Source organism: Typha angustifolia, chromosome 5, assembly GCF_048772165.1.
Source record: "Typha angustifolia cultivar Huaian chromosome 5, ASM4877216v1, whole genome shotgun sequence".
In the NCBI taxonomy this organism is placed as follows: Eukaryota; Viridiplantae; Streptophyta; class Magnoliopsida; order Poales; family Typhaceae; genus Typha; species Typha angustifolia.
The window spans coordinates 3,474,514-3,501,977 of NC_133243.1; the positions used below are offsets into that span (position 1 = coordinate 3,474,514).

Here is a 27,464-nt window from a genome sequence, read left to right on the forward strand (position 1 = left end):
TTGTCGGGGCGTTTGAACGTCAGGGACACACGTTCGAACGGGCCATGCGAACGCCTGCACGTGTTCATAAAAACAAAGAATGGGGTTTGTGCATTCGAACACCTGCACGCGTTCGCAATGACAGAGAACGATATTTACGCGTTTGAATGCGATCGAGCACGTTCAAACGCGATCAGGCACGTTCGAACACACCGCAGCGAGAACTGTTGGTTTATTAGGGTTTTAGTTTGGTTGTTTGGGTCAAAAAGGTGAGCCTCTATAAATATCTAGAGAAAACGCTAATTAGAGTTTATCTGATAATTGGATCGGCATAGTTGCCCTTATCTCCTTCCTCTAGCTATTGGTGCTCTCTCTCATCTTCTTTCTTCCATCGCCCAAGTACTTGGTCGACCTTTTCTATCTTCTAATCCCCCTTTTCTGTAGTAACTTCTCTCCCTTCACTTCAAAAGAATTTTTCTAGCACCTACTTAGCCATCGAAGGGCTAACAAGCTAGGGTTTATCTAACCTTCGATCACTATTCGACCGATATCTTAAGATCTAGCTATGCAAACCCTACGATCTTGGATTTATTGGAAGCTCTCTTCAAAGCTACAACATATGCAAAATGCAGCAAGATCCAACAGCTAGATCTTCTAGAATTCTCTTTAAAAGTCACGTCATCAAATCAGTTCAGAACCGTTACAGATCGGATAAAACCGGTTGGTAACATATCCCATATATAATCTTGTATGAATTAAATAGTAGACTAAAATATTATTATGATATTGGTGACTCTATGTGATCCCTTAAAATAAGCCTCTGGGATGACTTATCCCTTTTACTTAATCCTAAAAGCCATCTTAAATCTCTTCCTAACTTGAAGGCATCGGTTACTTGGCGTTGGGTTCTTCCTTGGGTTTCTTCCATTTTGATCTTCTCGTTGATGGTGTTGGAGAATAGTAACAAAATTGGATTTTGATGTCTCTAAGAAAGTTATAGGGAGAGAAGAAGAGAAGGAAACGGAAAGGGCGCTTTTTTCCTTCTTGGGTTGTTGGGAGATTTAGGTCGGATTGAGGTAAGCTATTCCCGACCTAGATTTCTCATAACCTTGACTCTTTTTTCTACATTTCTCTATAGATTATATTGTTCTAAACGTTATTTATTGATGGGTCTTGATTGAACTTTGGTGTTCTTTTCTTTTTGGATTCTCGTTTGCGTTTGGAACAAATTCTAGATGGAATTCAATTGGTTTCATTTGGAAATGAATTCCACTGTGTAGAAAATAATGAAATCCATCTAACGTTCTTGTTTGGAACCATACGGGAATTCATTTCATAATGTTCCTCTTCCCTAATCTACCCATGGGCTTTAATAAGAACGGAACCAAATAAAGGTCATCTTGAGATTCGGAAGAGTCAACTTAGTGGCAAATGAATTTCATCAAAGTCCAACCTCAAATCATCGGATTCTACATATACTGAAATCCATCCAAAGCTCATCACTTGGAGAAACGGGAATTCCAAATCAATTGTTCCAAAGTGGTACCAAACAATGGATTTGGAGAAAGTAGAATTCCAGATCAATTGAATTGCACTGATTTGGGGATTCCAAACAAGGTGTTAAGGAAATTTGTTTGGTTTGAGCCATAATTGATGGTATTTGTGATTGACATCTTTCTCTTGACAAGGATGTTTTGGTTACTGCTTTTTTCTCTACTATATTAGGTGGATTTATTTGATGAATATATTTGTAGGACTCATTCTATTTCTAGATTCTGAAGATATTTGTCTCTAAAAGATTTATTCCTCCTGATTATGGTAGGATTGGTTAGTATTGATCTGGTTTTCTTGTTTCTGATTCTATTTTGTTTTCTGCGGTACAAAATGAACAATTATCATGGATAGTTTTTTTTCTTCAAACCCAAAACTAGTCGAGAATAAGGTCTCATTAGCACTATGATTAAGAGAAAGATGTTTAGTGAAAAATCGTTTGAGGTAATGTGAATGTCAAGTTTTTGGTTATCATATTGTGCAGAAGATGAATTTTGGAATAATGATTCATTGATACATGTTGTTGAGGTACAAATTGTCGATTTGTTAGTAGTGTTCATTGTTAATGAAATCTGTAAACCTTCTTTATATGCTTGGTAGATGTGCCACACTTTATGGCACTCCTTGAAGGGCATAAGGCCACTGTTATCATGGTAGTTGTCATGCAAAGGTGCAGAATAATCCAAGAAAATGTGGTCACCGTTGTTGCATAGAGTGACACATTGACTTACCCGTAGTATGAAAAATTGGCCCCAAAGGATATGTGTTAGATGCTAATTAATGAAGAGAGGGAGTTGGACAAGCTTATTACCCAAACCTTTAACTGTTCGTACTTGGTAAGTATAGGAATATTGGTTGAAGGATGCTTGAAGATTTTAACTTTACTTGTATTCCTTTTTTTGGTCTCATGACCTTGATCTGAATTTGATGTGCTGGAAATTACCATCGTAAAAGGGAAAAGTTATAGTGTATGATAAATCTGCTACCTTTTCTATTTTCTTGAGACCATCAACTGAATATCAAAATTAAACAGCAAAACATATGCCTAAAGGTCTTAATGTCTGGATCATCATGATTGTAGAATTGATGAAATTTATGAATTTTGGTTTCTGAGTAGGTTTGATATCTTAGTATTCGCTAGTATATATATTATACAAGTCTAATGCAATATTTGTTAAGCAGAGTTATTTTGCAGTAACTTGTCATTTGTAAAGTTATTTGAGCATTTCCATTAGTAATTTCTCAGTCTAAGTATTTTTGGAGAGCTCAGATAAAGTGTGGCTCCACATGCTAAATCCACATGTTGTGATGTATATCCATGATCTCATTACTCTAATGAGTTTAATGGTGATTCAAATGTCTTTATGAAAGTGTGATTTATAGATCTGACCAAAGAGTCAGAAATAGAGTGTACTTTTGCCGTTTATTTGTTGTTTTCACTGCATAGATATTTGTTGACAGTCTGTCAGTTGGTACTGTAGATCCAGAAGGTTATTTCCACTGGAACAAACATATGAAATGATTCTTATTGTTAATATAGTTATTTCCTGAGTTTTGGTTGTTTGGATTTAGCTTAGAGATAAAATTTAGTTGTTCCCTGTACCATGGAAATGTAAAAGCAAGTAGGTCTGTAGCATATAACTCGTGTATATCCTTAGTTCTTCTTTCCTTATATGTTCCTTTGATGATACTTATATTTGTTTGAATCTTTTTTGAAGTTATATTTGTTTGAATCTTTTTTGAAGTTGTTTTAGAATAAGCATGCATAACAATAAGATTGTTTTATGCCTCTCTTTTTTTTCCAGTTGCAGGCTAGTTGTAACTGAATAGCTGCACTGCTGAATCATCAGATCTGAGATATTATAACAAGATTTACTGATAGTCTGCTTGTTTTATTTCAAGAGAACAGTTTTTGTCTAATGCTGCCGCAAAAAGGTTTTATTGAATCCTCCCCAGAAGAAATCGAGTTTGAGCATGGCTTTAGTTCTAGCACCTCTGGCATGGATCAGCATTTTAACATTTTTCTTAATTCCTTCGAGTCCCAGAATCCACCGCATTATCTGAAGTCCTCCAATGATGTCAATATGTCATACACAAGCTTTGCAAATCAAAATAATTCACACTCAGGTATCTGGAGCTCAGATATAGCTAGTTCTAGTGGACAGTCATCAAACCATGAAGGTCATGATGAAACCAAAATGAAGCATTTAAGGGCATCTGCCCTTGTTGGATGTTGCCCAAGGATAGAAGAAAGGCGTTCTGTTGCAGCTGGAATGCTTAATCTGGAGAGCATGAGTATAAATCTTAATAGCAGTCAGGTTGAAGAAGGGCCAACCCTTTCACTAAGTTCCAATTTGATTGACATACCTAAAAATCCTGAAAATAATTCTGGCGGTAGTAGCATCAACACTGATGTCTCAGATTCTCATCCTTATAGACCAGTTCTATCAGATTCAGTGCATGGTCCATCTTCGATTGGTTCTCTAAATCCTTGCGGCAATTTCTCCACAGGATTCGGGTTTATGCCGGAAAATATAGACAGAAGATTAGACAATTCAATGAGTAGTCGTCGCCTAGCTTGCAAGAGGAAAAATATTGAAGGTCTCGAAGGGCATTCTTCAGAAAGTGAAAGTGCAAACTTCTTTCGTCAAAATGATGACAGTTCATATAATTCTTCTTATTCTACTAGTTATTTTCCTTCTACTAGCTCAAATGGACACGATCCATTTGGTTATCTATCTAGTGCAAATTCTACTGGGGAACAACTACCTTCTTTCATGAGAAGAATGTCATCTGACAGCCATGTCCCCGTAGGTGAATCTGGAAATGCAGGAAGCTCACAAAGAAATTTCCACGCAAGGATGAACTCTGCACAACAGAATGAAACCTTCTCACCTAATATGTGGTCTTTAGAAAGTACCATTAGGCATTTTAATTTCTGGTCACCCAGTCGATCATCTTTACATCCTACTAGTTCATTAAATCAGCCTCTGGAACCCAGGCCACTTGCTTCTGCTTCAATCTCGCAAAATCAGCCTCATATACCGGTTGTTCCTGGTTTTCCAGTGCAACATTTTCATCAAAGTGGAGCTTCAACTTTTAGAATTGGTAATTCCTCGAGGTCTGTCAGTATAGAAGAGAGAATCATCAATACAAGGGAGGATGCTAGTGCAAGGAACATGGCAGTAAACAGTCTTTCAGATTTAGTTTCCCCACCAGATAATAGGCAGATTGTTCAAGGTCCAAGAAGTTGGATTATGGCTAACCAAGGTATAAGTGTTGCTGGCAATGTTTCTTTTGCACCACGACCTGGCACCAGTTCATCAATTAATCAACCATTAGGACCAACATGGGTTCCTCATCGAAATCCATCCACGGGATATCATCGGCACTTACCAGACGATGTTCATGAACCCTTCCTTCTGTCAAGTGGCTCTGAGATTGGAGATCGGGGAATTTACATTCCTGTACAACATTCTGGACACTCTGTTGGCTTTCAGGAAATTGGTCGACAATCTGGAGCTGTTTTACGTGGCTATCAGCCCCAACATTTAAGGTCTGCCTTATCAAGTGACCGACAATCTAATGGTGCTTTTGGAATTCCATTGACAATTAGGAATATAGCAGCTGATAGGGAAGGCAGAAGCAGGATGATATCAGAGGTATGTTTCTGATTGATCATCTTCACATTCTATTTTATTAGTAGCTTATGCTGTTTAAGTATACATTTCCAGAGAGAAACCTCGTATTTTCTCTGAAAAATTGATTCTCAAACCTTTACCAGTTGGACTGGACATTGGTCAACTTCCATATACCTTTATTCTATTGCAACATAGGCTTAAGGTGGAAGCATAATAGCCAATATAGTATACTTTTGTTTAGCTTATGGTTTTAACATGTCGTTGCTTAATGTCCCACTTATCTGTATAATTGGTCTCACTGAAGAGGTGTATTTATAATTTTTGATTCATATGTTTGCATCAACCTTTTTGTATAACCTTTTGTCGATGGAGAAGCACTAGTCTCAATGGAGATTTTGACATTAGTATTATGCTATCTTGCTAAGGTCCCTATAACTTTGCAGTTTATATTCCATGTGTATTTAACTTTAGTTAAATGGATTTTTTAGTTTTCCAAGATATCCAACATTTTGACTTCTATTTCTTTTGGTCATCTAGAATCCACTGTTGTCTAGACTCTAGACAATATTCAGGGGAATGAATAGAACTGCACTATGATTTCATGAGTAAAATCTTTGACGAACTTAATATCTTATCCTAATGAAGGGGCAAAGGAGATCTATTGGACCTACTCAAGGATTCCTTTGTTCCAACAATATCCCATCCTATAGGATGCACATCTAGTCAAGAGCTCATCATAATATATCCTCAAATATTTTTGTGGAGCCATCAGAACTTTTGAGTTTGAGCTTTCTAGCCATTGTGTATTAGAAAAAGCTTTACATATGAAATATTTTATATTTATTACCTCACCAACTATTTTAAAAGTTTAAGCTATTGCAGAATAGTGCTTTCTATTTTCTATATTCTACCGTCTCCTCATTTTGGGCTTTAGATATTTTGGTAGGCTCAAAAAGTAGACTGGACTTAAATAGGCAGATACCCAATTTGGATCGAGCAAGTTTTAGCCGAAATGAACCAAATCAAGAGAGAAAAAATGGAGAAAGAGGGAGGATAGCAACAAAGAAAGGGAGAAAGAGAGAAGAGAGTGAGAGAGGGATAAAGAGATAGTAATAAACTCAGCCGAGAGAGAGAGAGAATAAAAGAAAAATTTACATATCTAAGTTTGCTGGAGGTCGGCGGAGCTATATCTACATCGGAGGAGTTCGTCGGAGGTCGATGGAGCCAGATTTATGTTGTAGGAGTTTGACGAACGTTGATGGAGGTTAGAATTACGTCAAACAATCATTGCTTAGGAGAGAGAGGGAGTAGGAGAGGAAGATGAGAGTGCGTGAGGGAGAAAGGGGAGAGGGAGAGGGAGAGGTTTTGACAGATTTTTTTTTTTTAAGTGAAGATAGAGTGAGAATAGAGATAATAAGGAGATGGGAGAGAGTTAGTGGGAGAGAGAGTTAGAAAAAAATTATTTATTTGAAAGAGGGAGAGAGAGATGTGTGAGTGGTAGAAAGGAAGAGAGATTGAGATTAAGAAAATAATATTTTTATTTATATTTATATTTTTAGACTTCATAAATAATTTATATTTATATCTTATTATTATCTTTCTAAAATCTTTATTATTTTTCTTTATTTAATCTCGATCTATTCCGGGGCGCACTAGTTCTAGGAAGATCTGTGGTAAAATACTAAGTCAGTACTAACTTCTCAACATTTAAAATAGAAAAAGAGTTAGAGAGAAAGCCCACGAGGCATTCGAGCTTAGGCATCCCTCGTGGGATCGGGCTTGAGCTAGCCTACCCCTAGTTCATCCACTTCTTTCATCTTACTCGTATCATAGTGAGTGGTAGGGGAAAGACTCGCTGACGACCTCTCATCATTGTGCAACCAATAAAAGATGGAGTAGTGTGATTGCCACGATAGGGTCTCAGGCAAGATGGGGGTCCGCCGAGCACGTGCCAATGAGCAATGGGGCAAGGAAGACAGGAAAAGGAGTCGAGATGGCTTGGACATCGATGGTAGGAGAGGCAATGTGGGGAGGTGCCGAGCGGGGCCGGTGGAAGTCGGATAAGCTATTGGTAGGATTGTCATGGCCTGCTGAGGACGGTGACAAGGACTTTGGTGGCCCAATCGCCATTGAAATAGGTCACCCATGCTCACCTAAGCTTTGCCAAAGGTTAGGGAAAGGCTTGAGCGGAAGCACAGTCCCTAGGCATGCACATCGACTGTTGGCCGGCTAAATCACTCACATAAGATAATGGCATTGAACGGTCCGAAAATTTACACCCTACACCTAAACAGCTTAAAGAAAACAAATGGGTGGAAAGATGGGCTTACCGACGACATTGATGGAGGAGGGAGGGGTGCCATCACCGGCTTTGGCCTTGGCAATGCCAAAACAAAGGAATGAGAGAAAGAGAGAGAGTAAGAGAGGCTTAGTGGGGGAAAAGATTTTTTGTGAGAGGGAGATGCCGAGAGGAGGAAAGAGGCTAGAGATAAGGGCAAGGGTGCCCAGCTCGAGGTCCTTGTGCGCACGCGGCCCCAGCTCACCGTTGGTGGCGTGCAAGGGGAGAAAGCCTAATCTGAACAATGTTAGGTTAGGGGATTAGGTGCGGCACATGTCGACCATTCAATATTTTTTCGTTTTTATGGGTGTAACAAAATCTAATAAATTGTCTTGCTCAAAATGGAAAGATGTCATGTTATTTGGTTCCTTAGAATGGTAATAAATTTGTCATAAGCTTGATTTATGAAAAGAAAATATTGTTTGGTTACAGCTAAAAAACCTAATCTTTTTATTCTCACAAATTAGGCCATCTAGACATGCGGGTCGATGTTATTTGTCTCGTCCTAGGTATATCAAGATTTTATTTTACGAGTTAAAGTCTGAATGCATTAGGTGGATTGTAAATCCAATAAAACAAACTTTGGTTTTAGCAAACTAGCGAGAAATCAGAATTCTTTTCAGTTATATTGGTAATCTTATAGTCTTTACCAATCTATAAAGAAGACTAATTTTAGGAAGTCAAAACTCAAAAGGACTTCTTGGGTTATTGGTTGGATTGATCAGTAGATGCACTTTTAACAGACTAATAATTCAGTTTTCACTCTAAAATTTTAAGCTAATAGAGCACGACAGTTTTGGTTTTTTTTTTCTTTTACTCTCCCCCTAACTTCTAGGTTTGACACATTTTAATAGGCCCAAAAGATGAATTTGAATTAAATGAGTGGAAATTTTATATTTAAAATGACAGATAGATATGTGAGATTTGAACTTAGACCTACTCTTATATTATATTAACTCACCAATTATTCTAATATCTTAAGCTTGATAGAGAATGCTAGCTTTATTCTTTTATTCTTTTTTTACTCTTAACAGATGATATAGATGACATCAGCATAATTCATCATTTGGTGGCCTCTAGATGAGATTGGCAAGAATAGGAAGAGTACCATTTGAAGAAAGGAGATGTGGAGGGATTTTGAAACATCATTAGTAATGGACACTCTTGAGAATTTGAAGATAGAGAGTAGTATAAAATTTAGTCTTTGGTCAATTACTTATTATTAGTTACATGTTTATGGTAGAATCTGACAACCTGTGCAGTTCTCTTTTTAATAGAATCAGAGGGTAGATAAGAAGGCGTCCTGGTTCATGAGGAGTTCCATCTATAGTAAATTTTAAAAGAATTTATATCCTTTTCTCTGCTACCTGTTTCCCAATTTCAATTTCAGCTGTTGCTATGTTATTTTACTAAGAAACCCTATGTTTCATAATAGAGAACTTGTAAAACAGCTATATGATATTTGTTACCTGTTGCACTTCCTGCTTGTGATGTAACATTAAAATAAAATTGGACTAAATTTTCATTACAGGCTACATGGGTAATATATATCATATGCTGGAGGTTGAACATAGTTACATACATTTAAGCCTAATGTTTTGGTTCCTCATATTGGAAGAGATGATAGTTGAGACTTGAGATTGTGGACCTATGAAGTTTTACCCTAGTAGTAGTTACTTTGTTAATGTTCTAAATAAGAGCTTTTGAAAATACACTTCCTTAATAGTGCATTGATCTCTAACAATTTCCTGGACATGTAGTTATTCTTAGTTCTTACCACCCATTAAAATATGGGAGTCATAATTGTAATCTTTTTAACTATATACTAGTATTTTGTAATATCACTTTTGAAGTTTTATGCAGACCTTTTCAAATCGAAGCATGTTAGTGCTATCATTTTATCTTGTCATATCATAGATACTTCTGTAAAATTCTACAATTCATTGGATTTGCTCAAAATTTCAAACTGTTATTCTTGCCTAATGAATTCAAGTGTCAAGCAGTACATACCAACGATAGTCATGCTAGTGGAACGTGCTATGTCATACCACCATCGGCATGGCATGCCCTTGCCATGCATTTAACATATTTTTAATAAATAATTTATGATATTTAGAGATGTTTTTAGGTCTTTAACATATCGATATTTAATTTTTGGTTTAAATATATGTATTAAAACATACATTATAGTGTTTTATCTTTAGATTATTTTTATAAATGACCTATTTTATTAAGGTATATAGTCAAATATAAAAATTATTCAACATATAATATGATTAAATACATTCATTAAAACTAATATTAATAATTGAATACTCCATAATATAATTGAACACATAATAATATTTCACACATAATATTAATTGATAATAATTCAATAATTAAAACCAAAATCTAATTGAACGTAAAATGACAGGAAGGATTAAAAACTTTATCAATGATAATTGATAGAAATAGAAAAATAGAAAAAATGCTCCACATTGGCATGGAGATCAGCATGCAGACACCCCATATCAAATGCCATGTCACCATAGGCACTGCCATCCTTAGTACATACCATGTCTACAATTCTGTAAGTACATTGCTGATAGGTTGCTAGAAAACCATGGACTATAATTTGGTTAAAATTCATTGTAGCACTCTTGATAATATCAAGATTCCCTAGGAAGCACACACAAAAGGACCTAGCCACTCAGATGTATGAAGGGCATTACTTTGTGAGTCTGTGTCTCTGTGATAGTCTTTTACAGTAAATGAACTCATGGTGCTGCACCCTATTTCTCATATGCTAACCACCACGACTCTTAGATTTAAAGATGCAATCAAAAGATTAAAGTTGTAATATTTAATTGTCATCTTATTTTAGTTTGTACTTGTATCTCTGCACTTGCTCCAAGGCATCATTTAGAAAATTAAATAGATCATTAACTTTATCACCGAAAAAACCATGATGGATTTGTTTCATGTAGTATTACAATCTTTTTACTTTTATCAGATTCGGAATGCATTGGAATCAATTCGCCAAGGGGGAAACTTACAATTTGAGGTCAGCCTTCATCTAACTATGTTTCCTAGCATACACATTGTTTCTAGTTCTAGTGTTTTCACATAGACAAACTAGCCAGTAAGAGCACTATATTTGCCACTTAACAGAATGGTTTAGGGGTTCTCAACTTTGTTTGGGGCTTTGGGCCATGAGGAGCTTTTAGCAAGGTCAAATTAGCAGTTTCTGAGTTTCAGTAATTTCTTGGCTTCTTCATTTTCACATGCCAGTGGAAATATCTCAAACATGCAGGAAATAAGAAAATTGTCAACCTATTAGTTGAAGAGAGAGGTCGTTGTGGCTGCAACAGTAGCTGTCTTGATGGTTTAGGCCCTTAGCTTTATTTTGTGTGCTTTTTCTGCCCCAAAATGGAACGTAATCTCACAACTGAGCTCATTAGTGAGTCACAATCAGCTCGTTGTCTTATGTAATAGTTTGCTTTGTGGATCCATTTATTTCTCGACCTGTTTTCATTTCCCAATTTCCATCATCTTGTCCGATCACCTAGGGCATAGGTGGATGAGGAGAGAGACCAGTGCTATGAGACACGATGGCGATGGCAGCACGTAAGTAGTATCCTCCCCCTTTCTCCTCTTTTTCTCTCTCTCTTTTGCATGGGGCCGGCAGTCAAGTCTATTCTTGCGGCACAGTCGGCCTGTGTCGTGGCATGTGTTGTGCCTTGCTGTGCCACAAGCTCAACACTCGTTGCCGATTGCAATCATTGCTAAATTCTGCTCATCTTTCCTTAAGGATTCTTCTTTACCTAGTAAGAATTTCTTGAAAAAACAGATGCTTAATCAACTTCCACAGAAAATGATGCTTATATTATGACATTATGAAATCACATTTAAAATTTAAGGCACTTGCCAAGTGCTCACCAGCTACTGAGGGCATGATCTCTATCAACTGCTATGTACTTGCCAAGTACATTAGTAACATGAAGCAAAAATTGCTGTGCTACAGTCACAACACGTGCCGAGACATGGCACGGCTGGCTAAAAAGAAAGAGGAGGAGAAAAGGATTTAGGAGAGGAGGAGAGAGAAAAAAGCGAGGAACCTATTGGAAGCCCTCATCGTTGATTCTCCTTCTCAACCGTTGTCATCATGGCCGCCATTGCGGCTAGGGTTACGCAACGAGGACCTCACAAAGAAGATGATGGTTTTAACTTAAGTTAATGGATCCTAATGTAAGTGATAATGGATTTAATCCAAAAGTGATAATGGATAGTAACTTAGAATAATGGATTGCATCCACTATCCTTTAAACTTTCCCATCTTCATGCCCACAATTTTGGAAAAAACCCTAACAATGGTTGCCACGGTGGTCGAGGGCTTTTCTTCTTCTCCACATGGCGATGAACTCCTCTGTCTCTACGAGATCGTCAAAGCTCATACGAAGCATTGATCCACTTGTAAGAAGGTTCTTGAGCCCTTTAGGAGGTGTTATCGGCACACACCTGTGCCACATGTCGATGCTTTGCCAGTTCTACCCGTGCTGTCAGCACGGCAATCCATGACATGAACAAAACATACTAAAATTAAGATGTTTTGGTTTTATACCTTGGGTTTTGGTTTCAGACTTCTAAGTGGGAACCTCAAGCAATGGTTTTTCCCTAGCTTGGACTAGGGGTGTAAATGAGAGCTCGGCTCGGCTCGAAATTAATTAAAGTTTAGTTTGAGCTTGGCTGATGAGCCTAGTAATATGGGCTTGGCTTGACTAGTTAAGATTACCGAGCTGGCTCGAATTTTCAAAAATTTTATACTGCATTTACTTTATAGCTACAATATTACAACCTTTTGAGATGTGGATACATATAAAGATGATTCCTACCTTTTTGTTTCCTGATGTGGGACTAAATGACATCCAATCAATTTAAAAAATTAAGCTTTCTTTATGTAAAACCCAAGATTCGAACCCAAGTCATCCTTTTTGAGGTTGATACTCATTACAAGCAGTGTGACAATACACTATTCTAAATTGGAAAATAGACTATATATATTATATTACTTGTATTGAAAAATATATATCGAGCTAATTTGAGCCGAGTTGAGTCTTACTCAGCTCAGCTTGATTTATTTTTCAAGCCAAAAAATCTAGCTTGGCTAGACTCTGCTTGGCTCGATTAATTTTTCAAGCTAAAAAACCCAGCTCAGCTTGGCTCGTTTAAAACTCGAGCTAAGCTCTTAACGAGTTGAGCACACGAGCCTCGTGAGCTAGCAAGCTCTTTTGACAGCCCGAGCTTGAACATACTTTATCTAGTTATGTTTATTTTTAATGAACTATGAAGGCTAGCAGTTGATGTTATTTATTGCAAGTACGAATAATGACTGCAGGAAATAAAACGGGGAACACATGAATAGCAAAATACAATGATTTCATTGTTTTAATAATGAAGGTCGTATAATAGTTAAATTCTTGTAGAAAACAAATGTGAACCAAATAACTCATCTTGTTTGGTTGGTTGGTCGTTGATTGCTTCTTCCAATACCAATAGAATTTTTATATATTTGGAATTTGAATGTGACTATTTGCTGACTGGTAACTAAAATGATTCAATTTCTTACTCTTCCAGTCATTATTAGCATGTTTGCATTGTAAGATTTGGTGGTATGGGCTTTATCTAAGGATTGCATAATAAATAATTAAACACCTGATCTCGATATTTATCTTGTGAGCTTGCTTGTTCTACCATATCTAGGCTTAGCCTAAACATTTGTGGTACTTGACTCATGATCCATGGTCTGAAGTATCGGCTGATCCCAATATGTATTGATATTGGCTCTTATTAATGCGAAAGCGAGACTAAAACCAGTTTTTCCTTAGTCTCGATAGTATCGGCCATATCAGTCCAGTATGGCCAATACATTATTGGCTGTAAACACAAATCTTTGAATTTTCTTTTATGCGGACATGTGGAACACACCAAGTTGCATCTAACCTAATACAACTCAAGATATCAATTATTGATCTCTTGAAATCTCGAGTGCCACATGTTATTATTTTTTTCTTCTATTTTCTCTTCTGTCTTTCCACTTTTTTTTTAGTTTTTATTTTAACACCCCTACGCTCATCTCAGTTGCAATGGTGGTTGCTAGCCTTATCTATAAGAGGTTTCCCACCTAGGGGTATATGAATCGGATAGTGCTCAATTCACATTCAGATCCATATCTTTGTTCTAAATATAGATATTGGATGAATAGTAAAATTTAAAATCATATTATAACTAAATGAATACAGATAAAGATTGGATATGGACCGGATCTTAGATAGATACGATTATGATCTGGCTATGAATCAAATCTTATTCGGTTATGAATACAAAATGGATCTTTCAAATTGATGTTGAACACTTGATGCTAGTTCATATATCCAATGAAATTGGTGCATCTAAAATATCCAAATATCAATGCAGAGACACAGTAAGGATATCAATCCAATGCTTTTGTTCAGATACAATGTCCAACAGACCCAGAACCTAATATAAATACTTATGATCCACAGCATTAGCAAACAACATAAAAATTTCAACAATCACCACCATAAACAAGCTACTCTTTACAAAAAAGCACCAACAGATCCACGCAGGAATCACAACAGCAAAAGGAACTTCTCGTGATCTAGAGCATTAGCAAACAACATAACCATTTCAATAATCACCATTATAAACAAGTCTCAAGAAAAGGGAACAAACTTTCTCTATAGCAGCAAGTATAGAGGGATTAGGAAGTTGTAGGTGAGCAACAACATATCATGAGGCAAAGGATGAGGCTAGAGACCCTCACGAGCAAGAAAGGGAAAGTGGTGAGGATGTTGAGGGCATTGGGCATGCTTGAGGAAGAGGAACAAGACCAAGAAAGGAATTAGTTGAGAGAGGGAAAAAAGAGAGAAATATGGGGTTTTGGGGGTTGAGAGAGATGAATGCTGCGCATGTCGGTGAAGAGGTGAGGGAAAAGGGAGTAGGGATTCTCAAAGTGAGGGACATGAAGAGAAAGGGAAAGAAAGGCATCAGAGAGGAAGAGCTTGTCATGATTCTCACGCTGGGGGAGGGGAGGAAGGAGACGACGACCGGTGGATGAATGAGAGTCATAGAGATGGGGTAGGCAACCGCTTGGTCAAAGCGAGATGGAATGTTATTTAAATCAATTAGTTTGTCATTTTCTATATTCTTTCTTAAATTTCTCTCCTTTAATCTTATTTTATAAAAACAGAAAACTAACTTCTCTAATTTTTTTCATTATCAATCAGTTGCATGACTTGGTGTGGATCAATAAAAGTAGTTCAATTTCTTTAACATTGTAATAAAGAAATGGTTTGACTTAAAAATCTTCTTTGCTATTAGTGTTAAATTTGATACCTCTCTTATCCATAATAGACCATTATTCGGCTAGATTGTTATGAGATATTATTGCAGTAATTTAAGAAGTACTGAATTGCCTAATTCTCAATCTATATCTCTCCATTTGAATAATTATTGCATACATTTTATAAACAACTGATTATGTTGAAAGTTTAAATTTGGAACAAAAAATAGTAAAATTATTTAATTGAATCATAAGTCACTTTTCTATGGTAAAAGATTTTATTTATGAATGTCGGGTTCTAGTTTGCTAATTACCTTTTTAACTCCCAGCAAGGTTTCAACATCATTACTGACATTTGTAGAGAACTGAAATCTTGCATTAAGAAAATATCCTATAGAAATTTTATTTAAAATTTATAAGTATTTAATTTTTAAAATATATATAAATAAAAATAAATTAATAAATTAAAAGGATGCCTACCAGCTACATGTATATCTTTATGTAGTTGTCTGTTCCATCTAGAATCAATTATCTTCCACCATTTCCTATAACTTTTGTCGACATTTTTTTTTGTTGATTCATTCGCTGTCTATAGCCTCATATAAAAAACCTATCTTATATTTGTCATTATTAGCTACAAGTCGTAATACTTTGACAAGAGGCTTAAGTACTTTCGTGGCAATTCTTATACTATCCAGAATGCATTTTTAAGAGCCCATAGCTTTTAAAGTTTAATCTAATATTTGATTTCTAGGTTTATATTCTCAATTTCATAGATAGAATGTGATGTAAACATTCACATAATATTGTTCTTGTAGCATATGATGCTCTCTAGTGTTAAAAAGTGAATGACAAATTTAGTGAGGCCGAGTTTAATGACCTAGCTATTACTGGTTATCTACCTAAACAAATTAAAAATTCAATCATAATTGTATAAAAAATTTGTCAACCTCTAATTTTTTATGTATGATCATGTCAATCTCAGAATCTTTGGCAATATCCTCCAACATAAGATCAATACAATATGCAGCATATGACGTTTGATATAAATGATGTCTCTTCATCATTTGTAATTTTTTTGCATTATTATAATTGACCCTATTATCAATAACTATTTGGATTACTCTTTTTTATCTATTTTTACCTCATTCATCAACTGATAAATTATAATCTGCATTTTTAAAATGAGCAATAGCATTCACAGATTTAAAACATATTGTTCCCATTCCTTAGTATACTAAAAAATTAATTATATTTCTTCTATTTCGTGTATCTCACCCACTACACATTAGTGTACAATGAAATTCATTCTAATACTTTTTAAATGTCTCAATATAAATATGAAAATTATCTACCTCTGACTTAAAATATTTAGTAACAATATTATTTGAACTAGGAGGAACACCAGGTCTTACTGATTGTATAGGTCTTACTGATTGTATAATATTTATCGTAGTGTACTAATAAGAACTATTAGCTACATTGAAAGAAATATAGTTTTAGAAAAAAGATTTAGAGATAGTTCTACCGATGCTTCATTTTCTGTAATACCAAGAGCCTTTGGATAGAACTATTGCCAAGGATGGCCGACACGGCATGTGCTATGGCACTTGCTGGCCGTGCCACAAGAGAGGGAGATAAAAGGAGGTGAGAGACTACTCACCTTCACTCTTCGACCTCGTTGTCACTGCTCCTTGCCGACATCGCCACCGCCACCTGTAGTTCGCATGCCAGAGCCTCATCAATGAAGTCACCACTCGCATCCGATGCGACGTGGATGCCCTAGCTCGAGGAGGAAGAAGACCTCGGGCGGGTCGGGGCGGGTGAATAAAAACCTTTTTCTTTTTCTTCTTTTTTGCTTTTTTGTTGTGATTTCTGGAAATGTAGATTTCACTGGTTAACTTATTTAATTGAGTTGTCTTGAAATGAAACATAACAAGTTGTTTCAAGATAAAGAATGGAATGATGCCAAGAACTAAATTGTGGGAACCAAATAATACCTATCCTCTCTATACAGAAAACAAGATTAGATGGATTTTCCTACTAAAACAAGATTGTGTGGATTTTCCTGGTAACACATTGTGAGCTGTTATTACCTGAAACCTGACAATTTTCGCATGGTATCACTGGAGCTGATCTCTGGATGAAATATTAGAAAGAAGCTACTAGGAATTAGGAAACAGATGTTCTTTGTCAAACTTTTGCACAGCTTCTGAAATCTTCCATCCTACATAAAAGTTTGTGGCTTTTGTAAACCTGTATTTGCCTAGATAGAACAAGATGTTCTAGCCTTCTAGGAATAATCAAAACCATGTTATAACAGCTACATTATTCTGTCCTTATATAGTTGAAATAGGGAAGAGAAGAAAAAGAACTATTTTTTGTTAGTTTATTTTCAATTATTCTACAAAGGCATCCGAACTGCAAGTGGCGATATGACCAACTGGGTTTTGGGGAGGGTACTAGAACTTTACTCTACTCTAAACTTCATACTCAATTTGCAAGGAAATATTCACTGCATGTACTCAAATGCTAGCCTTTTAAGGATTAGTTGACTTGAATTAGCACAACTCACACTTAATATTCTCACATCTAGCAAAAAAGTTGTTGCAGTGGAGTAATGGAGAGAAATGAATGATTTTTAATAAAGACTCAATATCTGTTACTTTTGACTTGTTTATTGGTTAAAATTCAGATTTTCAACAAAAAAGAAAAGAAAAAGAAAATCATATTTTCTGATAATGGAATTTACAACTAAATAAAAGCAATTTGCATTGTCAAACTAGTACTCAAGATGTGGATGTATAATTAGTTGAATACTTCTATTTTGGTGATAGCATTGCTCTAAGGTTCAGAATATATGACAACCTCACACCAATACCTGTTGAATGGCATCTCTCGAGAAAGAATGCCATAAATCATTTTCTTTGATGAAGCTTGATGTGCACTGGTTGTACCTGCCAGGATGGCTTTGCTGTTGACCAGTCTACATTTCATGGCGGTGCAGACCTGCACGACAGGCACAGAGACATGCGGCTTGATGTAGATGATATGTCCTATGAGGTCAGTCTCATAACACTAGCTATTTCTTGTTAAACATAAAGGTAGATTAACACCATCATTCTCTACGCTGCAGGAACTATTGGCATTGGAAGAACGGATAGGTTATGTTAGTACGGGGCTTGGTGAGGAAATGGTTATGAAATGCCTAAAGCAGCGAAAGTTTTCATCGACCATGATTGAAGCACCTATGGAAGATGAACCATGCTGTATTTGCCGGGTATGTGGTACATTAATTCGACCCTTAAATACCAAGTTACATTCAGTAAACCCTAATGATTAGTGAACTGTCTGTTGCTTTTCTTCAGGAAGAGTATGTGGATGGGGAGGAACTTGGAACACTGGATTGTGGGCATGACTTCCACACTGCTTGCATCAAACAGTGGCTGACGCACAAAAACTTGTGTCCTATTTGTAAAAATACTGCTCTGGTGACATAGGTAGAAGGGTGGGGGCAAATATTACCTCCTCCTCACATGAGATTAAAGAAGCTCCATAGTTAATTTCTTGTCCTTTGGATTATTAAGCCATCATACTGGTGGATATTGTTCTCCAGTATCTTCCATTTGCAAATTTTGCTGATAATTAATATTATGATGATACTGCTCTCCTACTAGTGAATAATCCATCTCACAATTGTCTGTTTTTACTACCTTGATCTAGTCTGAAGGCTACCGCTGTAGATGACAGAGCTTATAGGTTCAATTCTTTTGTAGATATTAGGATTGATATTTAGTGAATTTTTCATTAGTGTTATTGGTTTCAGCTCGTTGTGGTTCCTTTTTTGGAAGGATTAGTCTAGTTGTTTAACATATATATATATCAAAAGGACTACTTTCTTTGTCTAGTCTATAGTTAACCTACAAATAATATCTCATCATGAAGTGTAATCAAAGAAGGTTCATTTAGGCACAAACCTGTGGCTGACATTATTTTCCTACAATTTCTCTGCTTTCTGGTTGAGGTCCCCAAATATTTGAAAATATTTGCATAGAACATATACTATGTTTTAGTTTGAGAGGATTATAGGCTGAAAAAGAAGCAGCTCTTCAAACCACTAATTTAATGAACTCGTATGAGAAAAAAGGCAGAATAGGAAGAGGCAACTTTTTTCTTGTGTAGTTTCTCTGGTAGAAGAATGAGCTCCGGAGGCCCCCACTCCTGTGGTCCTCCCAATACTTATCCCAGTTCTAAAGCCACCTGACCCTCCTGAGAATTCTATCTCCTACGAGGAAGTAAATGCCCCCCACCGAAGAGAGAGCCCCATTAAAGGTGATCAGTGCAGGTGCCCAACCGCAACCGACGACATGGGCCTAGTTATTTAAAGATTCACATGCAGCAACTGCTACTAATGGTTCAAGGGAAGTCAGGCTGAATGGCGATACAGTCTGATAGGTAAGTTCCTAGGTCGGCCACCGCCGCTGTTGTACCTCTCTAAGGAAATGATGAGGCAGTGTAAACTAGCAAGTGAGTTGTAGGTTATTGACATGGGTGAGATTTTTTTTGTTTTTTTACATTTAACTTCTCATTTGAGGGAGATATAGTTAATGTTCTCATGGGAGGGTTGTAGACTTTTCAAGAGCTTAGTGCTGAACTTAGTCTCGTGGGTGCAGCTCATCGGTTTTCCAGGTGAGTACTGAAGGAAACATATTCTTCTGGGGATTGCCTCTAACCTTAGGAGACCCTTAAAGATCGATGCTATGTTTTTATTAAATAGGTTACTATCATCATCTTTAAATAATGGTAGTCCTTTTTTTCGACTTTACTATCATTATCCCGACTACACTTCTTTGAGTGTGTTTCAGCGTTTCCCCAATGTTTGGGATAACACTTTCAACAAATTTGTCCCTAAGTCATTACTATATGTGTTCATGGGGTACAGTGAAAAGCACAAAGGATACAAATGCTATTACCCCCTACCAGAAGAAGTTACATCTCCCGATATATGATATTTGATGACTGACCATTCCTTTTTAAAGAACCTGATGCTTTACACCACTCCACCACATCATGGCATGACAATATTTAGTTAATGTCTTGATTTACATTTTAGTTTCACCTTTTGTCTCTCTATGGTTTCAACTAACACAACTTTGAATAATACAGCACTAAGAGTTTTATCACTTGTTATCCTACGAGAAGTCATGCAAATACTCCCACTAATTTATTTCTATGCTGTTTTTAAAAAATTAAACAATCTTTGATCGATCAATCCCCAATTCTATGAAAATCAGTCACCTTTTAGACTTACAGACTCCACACCACTTGCTCTAAGCTTCTATACACCTACAGCATCACGTGGTAACGTTCATGTTGAACTAAGTGCATCTCCTCTTTGCACGTCATCACCTATTATTGATCTTCCTAGTGCTGCGATAGATAGCTCTACTGAATACACCATAGCAACTCAAGCAAAAGTATGTATTCAAAAACCCAATCCTAAACATACATATTTGCATGCTTCTATCAATTTTACCTATTGAACCTAAAACTATTCATATAGCTTTAAAACATGATGAATAGAGACGCAATGCGTGATGACCTTAGTGCTCTCCAATATAACCGAACATGGATGCTTATTCCTCATCAACCCCATATGCATGTAATCGGATGTCGATAGAGTTTTAAAACCAAACTAAAAGCTCATAGATTCTTAGAACATTTGAAAGCCCGAATGATAGACAAAAGATTTCATCAATTAGATGGTGTTAGAAACTTTGACAATTAAATATCAAAAATATATTTCCACATGGCAACTTATCTGAAATTATTTTTATGGAACAACCCCTGGTTTTGTGAACTCCTCCATTCAAACTCATGTTTGTTGATTTAAAAAGGCTTTTATGGGTTTCGAACAAGCCTCTTGTGTTTAGTTTGGTAAGTTCATTACATGATACATCTCTTTTGCAAAATTGTTTTTTCTATAGTATTTTTGACCCATCTTTTTTATCTATCATAAACAAAATGACATTACGTATAATCATCTTTACTTGATCAAGTAACACTCTTTTGTCTACTAATAATTGGTATATCTTTGGAATTATACTAAAACATTAATGACTAGAATAGAAGAACAAAAGATAGATTTACAACTAAATTAGATTTACATAGAATAATTAAAAGCAAGTAAATATAACTAATAACAATCTAAATTGTCCAAATATTTTACATTAAATTTGTTGTTATTGGTCTTAATTGTATTATAGTTACAACAACTAATAATCAACTTAATAAGATAAAGAATATTACCTTCTTAGGTGGAATTTCATGGCTAGATTGCGAAGATTGTACTTCATCTTGTGGCTAAACCTCCGAACTTATAAAGTTATGGATATTCTGTTTAGAAAAATATTTATAATTGCTACCCAATGTTCATAATTTAAACTAAAGGAGATTACTAAATTACCTGTGCAGTTTTAAATGGAATAAATGATGTTTCTCTGTTTCCTGAATGATGCTTGTTCTCGATTGATTCTAGCTTCGTCATCATTAGTTTCATTTGTTTTTGCATATCTACATACCTTTGCTTTGCATGAATTTTGTCACATCCTGAGCCTAAATCCCAAATAATTTTTCTAGTCTCATAGAAAGTATTAAGTAGTGTTTCGCCTTCTGGTAATACCTTCTTCAACAACTTAAGCAATTGTGTAAATGAAGTGTTACTCCATTTTGTTGAGACACTTCAAATGAACTAGATGAACAATAAAAGAAAGTTTGATAAATATCCTATATCCTGGATACAATTCCTTTTGGGCAACTTCTACTAGTTTCTTCTACATTAGGCTCTTCTTGAGCTTTCTCTTCATCTTCTTCTTTGTTATCTAGGTCTGAAAATCTTAATACTTTATGTAACATCCTATGGATATCATCATGATTTTATGATATGTCATCCCCAAACGAAGCACTAACTTCTCCATGAAAAACCTAACTTGTGTAACCACTTAAAAATCGATAAGAAAGTAAATGGTCAAGAACTTCTTCTTGATTATGCCAATGGCGAATGGTGCATTTTATACATAGACATAAGAGTAATCCTTCCCAAGCTGTATAGTCAAATGCAAATTTAAGAAACTAATTAACTCGATCAATGTATGTTGTACTTCTCCTACATTTTCACATTAAATGTGATAAAAATATGAGAGAATAGATCATAATTGCGAACAAAACAATTGAAAAAAAGAAAGAAATGTTATATAAACGTAACATTGACTCTTCAATCAGCTTCTATCCATCATATTTAAGTTGTGATTTTCTTGAAAAAGTCTACAAAATTTAAGAAGAAGAATCTCTTTGATATATCTATATATATATATATACCTTGAATATTCCATGGCACAATACTAATGTGATATAGTTTAGATGTAATATGGATGTTCCATTTGTCGGTAATTAGTATAAGCTTTAAGCATAGTAAAGAGGAAAAAGTAAATATGATCTAAGTAGAAGCAAATATACATGCTTTAATTGGCATTCTCTAAATACCCATAGTCTAAGGTTTAACTTAATAAATCTAAATACAAATACTCAAATTTTTAAGTTTAACTGAACATGAACATGATATTAAACTAAAAAAATTCAAAATGAATACAAGACTAAACATTTAAATTAGTGTAAATTATATATTTAATGAACTTGGATGCTTCTAACAATGAATACTAGTGTATTCGTACTGAAGATCAAAATAGACGAAAGAAACTTAACTTCGTTTTAAAACAAAACATATGCATCTAAGTATCTTGGATAGGTAATCACCCAAGAACTATCATTCGAGACATTTACAACAACACTCTTCTCATCCTAAGTAATTTTATATAATATGATATGATTTCCCTCAAGGTTTGATCCGACTTACAACTGGTTCTGGATAGAAATTTACGCAGAACTTTCGAAAGATTTTTTTAGAGGATCTAGTCATTGGATTGATGTGAAATTTTAATATGTAGAAGCTCTGGAAGAAAACTTTCCAAAGAATCTAATTTCACTCAAATTAGATAGCTAGATTGATAAATATATCTACAATAGTGGATAAAGGTCGGAAGGTCAAACCTGCGACCTTCATCTAAAAAAAGGAACAAACTAGATACATTTATACAAGATCCTCTCCTCTTACTTTAAAAAAAGGAAAATCTAAAATCGATTACATGAACGGCGAACAAAACATTTCTTTTCAAACATTGGTGTATTCATATGGGTGTAATCAAGAAATATGTAATTTGAAGACTTTCGTATGCATCACATGCTAATAGCATGATAGAAACCAATATGGTAAGAAGTAGATGTTCAAAATTGACAACAAATCTCCATCAAATAGATGTACAGAACTTAAAGATTATTAAGCTAGAAGTTATTGATGAATAATCGTACTCACCGGCAGGAAGTAGAGATTGCAGTTTAGAACCCAATCCGGCCGACTACCCAAGTGTGAGCGCTTAATCCATGCATGGCACTTAATCTAGGGTTTGCTAATCTATAGTGTGAGCGCGTGTGAAATTTTATTTTGCTGCTTATATTTTTGGATGTGTGGAAAGAGGATTAACAAAATCTGATTACACGGTGTGGATTACTATTATTTCTTAGTATACCAAATATGTACCCAAAGAAAACTAAAAGAAGACATGGTATTGGTTATTATTTTTTAATTGTGTATACGTAATGAATACCAAAAACAAATCCCACGAGTCCTATCAACAATCAATTAGAACTAATAGTATAATAGTTATCTAAAAAGAAAATAAAAATAAAAAAAAATCTATGCATATTGTTCGGATACCAAAGTCTTTTGTAATGAGAATATTTTCTTTTTAGGTCTTGTTTAACTATTAATTAGCATTTATCTTCTAAAAAAAGGATATACAAATTTTATTGATATAAATATAGAAAAATTTATATCCGGCATGCTGCCCTTGTAACAAAATTACAATTTACACCTTATATTTACACTATTTGAGAATATATCCAGAAAATATCCTATTATTGTTAGATATGTTAAGTTAAACTTAACAAAACTCCTAGGTTAAGTTAATTATAATAAAAAAAATTATAAAAATACCCTCAACTAAATTATACTTACATAACCTATACTCAACTCAACCAAACCTAACATAACCTAATCCAACCTAACCCAACCCAAGGGTATTTTGGTCATTTTATGAGAAAATTTAAGTAAAATATATGGTCAAATGATAAATATTCATATGATAGGGTGTTAAAAATAATAAAGACAAAAAAGTAAGGTACTTTTGATCAATTTGCATGAAGTCTTTTAGCAACAAAATCAAAAAGCATTACCACAATTTTTAGCAGCAATTAATAAATATTGTTGCTACATGCTAAAATTTACCATCACTATAAAATAATTGCTACTAAATATCTATCTATAAAGGATCCACTTTAGTAGTGTTGAAGTAAAAGTGCTAGTATTATAACATTTAAGCAACAATTTTTTAAATTGCTACTTAATCAATTTATTAGAAGCATTTTTAGAAATTGCTATTAAGAAAAGTGATGCAAAATCTTAGCTTTGTAGTAGTGGAAGCTGAAGTTCCATCTTTGTTTTCTAGCCCATTGTTCTTAGCTCCAAGTAGTTTGCTCAAATTCTTTAAACCTGTATCAAAGTTATTAAATGATCTATTAGCCTTTTGTAATTCAATTTCAAGAAATTTAAGGTTTTTAGTTAAGTTTTTCCTCAAAGAAACTTGCTCATGTAGATTAACTTCTAAAATTATTAACTTTATCTTATAATGAAGAATTTTCAAAAGCCAAAGTTTGAGCTTAAAAGAATATTATCTAAAAACTGAGTTTTTGACCAACATAGTCCTACCAAAAAAATTTTATGAGTCTAGTACACTTCAAGACTAGATGCATTTTGAAATCATTGTTCTAATCAGCGATTTTCAAATATAAGTCGTTAACTACGTCACTGATTTTATTTTGTATATAAATTTTATAGTGTACTAGACCTATCAAAATATGATGTATCAGAACTAGACCGATACAGACGTAAGAAAATTATAAAAATTTAGATGGTGGTAATCTTGTGAGTTATGATTCTAATAGCTTTAATTTCACCTAAATCGGAAGTCGAAATGAAAAAAAATATAAATCAAAGAGTAGAGCAAGGTTAGTACGAGGTATAACGGTAAATATTCGACGTTGTGGCGGTCGTTAGAGGGTGATGGCGGATGGTCGTAAGGTAGGTGGCTGATAGAGGAATGTGATGGCTAGAGTTTAGAAGTTTTGGAGGTTCTATAACTATGTTTTACTCTTAAAGATGTAAATATGATTTAACGACTATGATAAAATAGTAAATGCGATAATAAGAAAATAATTAAACTCAATTAATTCTAATATTTTGATCCATAAACAAAGAAGCCCAGCCTCTCTATTTATAGATGTCGGGTACAATAAGTTATATTCAGACTTAGCCCTAAAAGCTTATATAACCCGAACTAGAACTTGTCTCAGAGATTTTTATGACTTAATTGAACTTATCTTAGTGGCTTACATGACTTAATTAAATTTACCTTAGTGATCTATATGACATAACTAAATTTACTTTAAAGGCTTACATAAGAGATCAATATGAATCAATTAAAAAGATAAATAGACTCGATCTATCGAGTCCAATGTCCTCGTGATGTGATCTACCCTAATTCGGTTTGCATCACAAAAATAATTGAGGAGGACTTAAATTAATAAAAAAAATTGAAAAAGATGATTATATTTGGACTATTCTTTCTCTCTCCTATAAATTTAATAAAAGAGTATTCTCCTCCCTACTCTCCATCATCCAAAAAGGTGATATTTTTTAATATAGAAAATTCAAGTTGCATCAAATTAAAGCCAAAATACAACCTAATTATATGGAGAATAATACATCTAAGCACATTTCTCGCCAAAATGATTTGAAACTAAGGTATTCCTAAGCCATCCCAATAAAAAAAACAAAATTTATATATTTACTATTTAGTTTTCTTATTAACACTACCTACATCTTGAAAATCTTTGTGACCAAACTAGCACCCTTTTATATTTTATTTATCCAAATACTTCACACCTCAAACTTAGTATTAAAATTGGTCAGTGTCATTATAGTTCTACATAAAACGCTAATAAGTTTAACATATTACTTTTAAATAAAAATATTAAAAAATTTATTTTACAAAATGCTCAACTATTTAGTATTTTCTAAATAGAAAATGCTAAAAAGTTGAGCGATTTATTAGACAAACCTAGAAAGAAAAAAGGTAAAATTTGGAGGGGCTACACTATTCTGAGCACGGTTAGTTGCGAGGAATAACTATGCTATTCCAACTTATAGATTTTTTTTCTATAATTTCACAACAACATTTTTTTTAATATCTTTCGGCTATGAAGTTAGAACGCTGCAAACTTTTTCTTCATATTTTTCTATATATCTTTCTCGTTTAAGATTCGATTAAACTTTAATCAAAATCATTATATTCTTTTTTTTCTTTCATCTTCATATGGCCATATCATATGACTGAAGCGGACTATCTTTAGAAAGTTATAATCTATGAAAGTAAGTAGTTTAATATCTTAATAAAACATTAAATAACTTAGTGTTTTTAACAATAAAACACTTAATTTTTTATCGTTTTATGTGTATTATATTTTCCAAGTAAATCATTAAATTATTCAACATTTTTTACAGTAAAAAAATACTTATCATATCAACGTTTTATTTTTGGCCGTGTAAAACACTTAATAATTTAACGTTTTACTTAGGGCCACAATGAAATATATCCGATTTAGTATTAAGTTTACCATAAATAAAATTTCGAAGTGTTCTTAATTTGGTCAAAAGACTCCATCTTGAAACATATAATACCACCAAACGTTTTATATATATTCGACAAGTGGGAGATGTAAACAAGAAATGTACATTGCCAACTAATGTGGAGCTTACCTCTTTATGAAGTCCTACTTATAGAAGAGAATCTATCATTTCATCAGGTATTTGCTAGTCCTATCATTCCCAACTTTAATTTTTCTTGTGTGGAAGTCTGTTATATTTACCATATCAGTGTAATTTGGAATAAAGATGACATTAAAGGTCTATAATTTATATTATATATCTCCATCTAGACTCAGTGTGATTGGCTATTTTTATTGTTGTCTTTAACCAAGATAAAGTTGTATAGAGTTGGATAAGCTTTCACATCTCAAAAATTATTAATCAAATTTTAGATGATAAAAATATGACAAATATACTAAATAGATGTGTTTAGATGTATGGAAAGCTTATCCGATTATTCATAACTTTGTCTCTAATTAGTATCTTCAAATTCGGCATGTCGTTTAGTTAGATATAATAAAAAAAATAATTATTTTAGTATCTTCTAATTCTGCATGTGGTTTGGGCAAATATAATAAAACAGAGTAATGGCTTCAGTTCTAATATAATTATAAGAAAGTAAAGTGACACAAATAAAATTATAGGGGAGTGAAGTAAATTTAGACTTTTCCCCTAAAATACGGTATAACCACTAGTGGCTTTTTCTATAATTTTATATAAATAGAAGGACTT

General features: G+C 34.4%; 1 protein-coding gene across 4 annotated transcripts; it reads left to right on the top strand.

Moving 5' to 3' along the window:
• Positions 1 to 827: 827 nt before the first annotated feature.
• Positions 828 to 18,606, top strand: LOC140760014 (probable E3 ubiquitin-protein ligase HIP1). 4 transcript variants are annotated; one of them, XM_073096774.1, is made up of 6 exons: positions 833 to 1,055; positions 3,433 to 5,192; positions 10,505 to 10,555; positions 17,819 to 17,917; positions 17,991 to 18,134; positions 18,223 to 18,602. In XM_073096774.1, exons 2-6 carry the CDS (start codon positions 3,450 to 3,452, stop codon positions 18,352 to 18,354), a joined length of 2,169 nt encoding a protein of 722 aa, XP_072952875.1. In that variant the 5' UTR covers positions 833 to 1,055; positions 3,433 to 3,449; the 3' UTR covers positions 18,355 to 18,602. The 4 variants fall into 4 exon arrangements, with proteins under 4 accessions (XP_072952877.1, XP_072952876.1, XP_072952875.1 ...); XM_073096773.1 differs by having other exon boundaries at positions 3,336 to 5,192; positions 18,223 to 18,601; XM_073096775.1 differs by lacking the exon at positions 10,505 to 10,555 and having other exon boundaries at positions 832 to 1,055; positions 3,336 to 5,192; positions 18,223 to 18,606.
• The last annotated feature ends 8,858 nt before the right edge of the window (positions 18,607 to 27,464 follow it).

Bases quoted from the DNA above. Each gene is read 5' to 3' on its own strand.
- LOC140760014 (XM_073096774.1), top strand. From the start codon at position 3,450: ATGCTGCCGCAAAAAGGTTTTATTGAATCCTCCCCAGAAGAAATCGAG. The intron at 17,918-17,990 runs GTCAGTCTCATA...TCTACGCTGCAG, and splicing joins TAGATGATATGTCCTATGAG to GAACTATTGGCATTGGAAGA. The intron at 18,135-18,222 runs GTATGTGGTACA...GCTTTTCTTCAG, and splicing joins AACCATGCTGTATTTGCCGG to GAAGAGTATGTGGATGGGGA.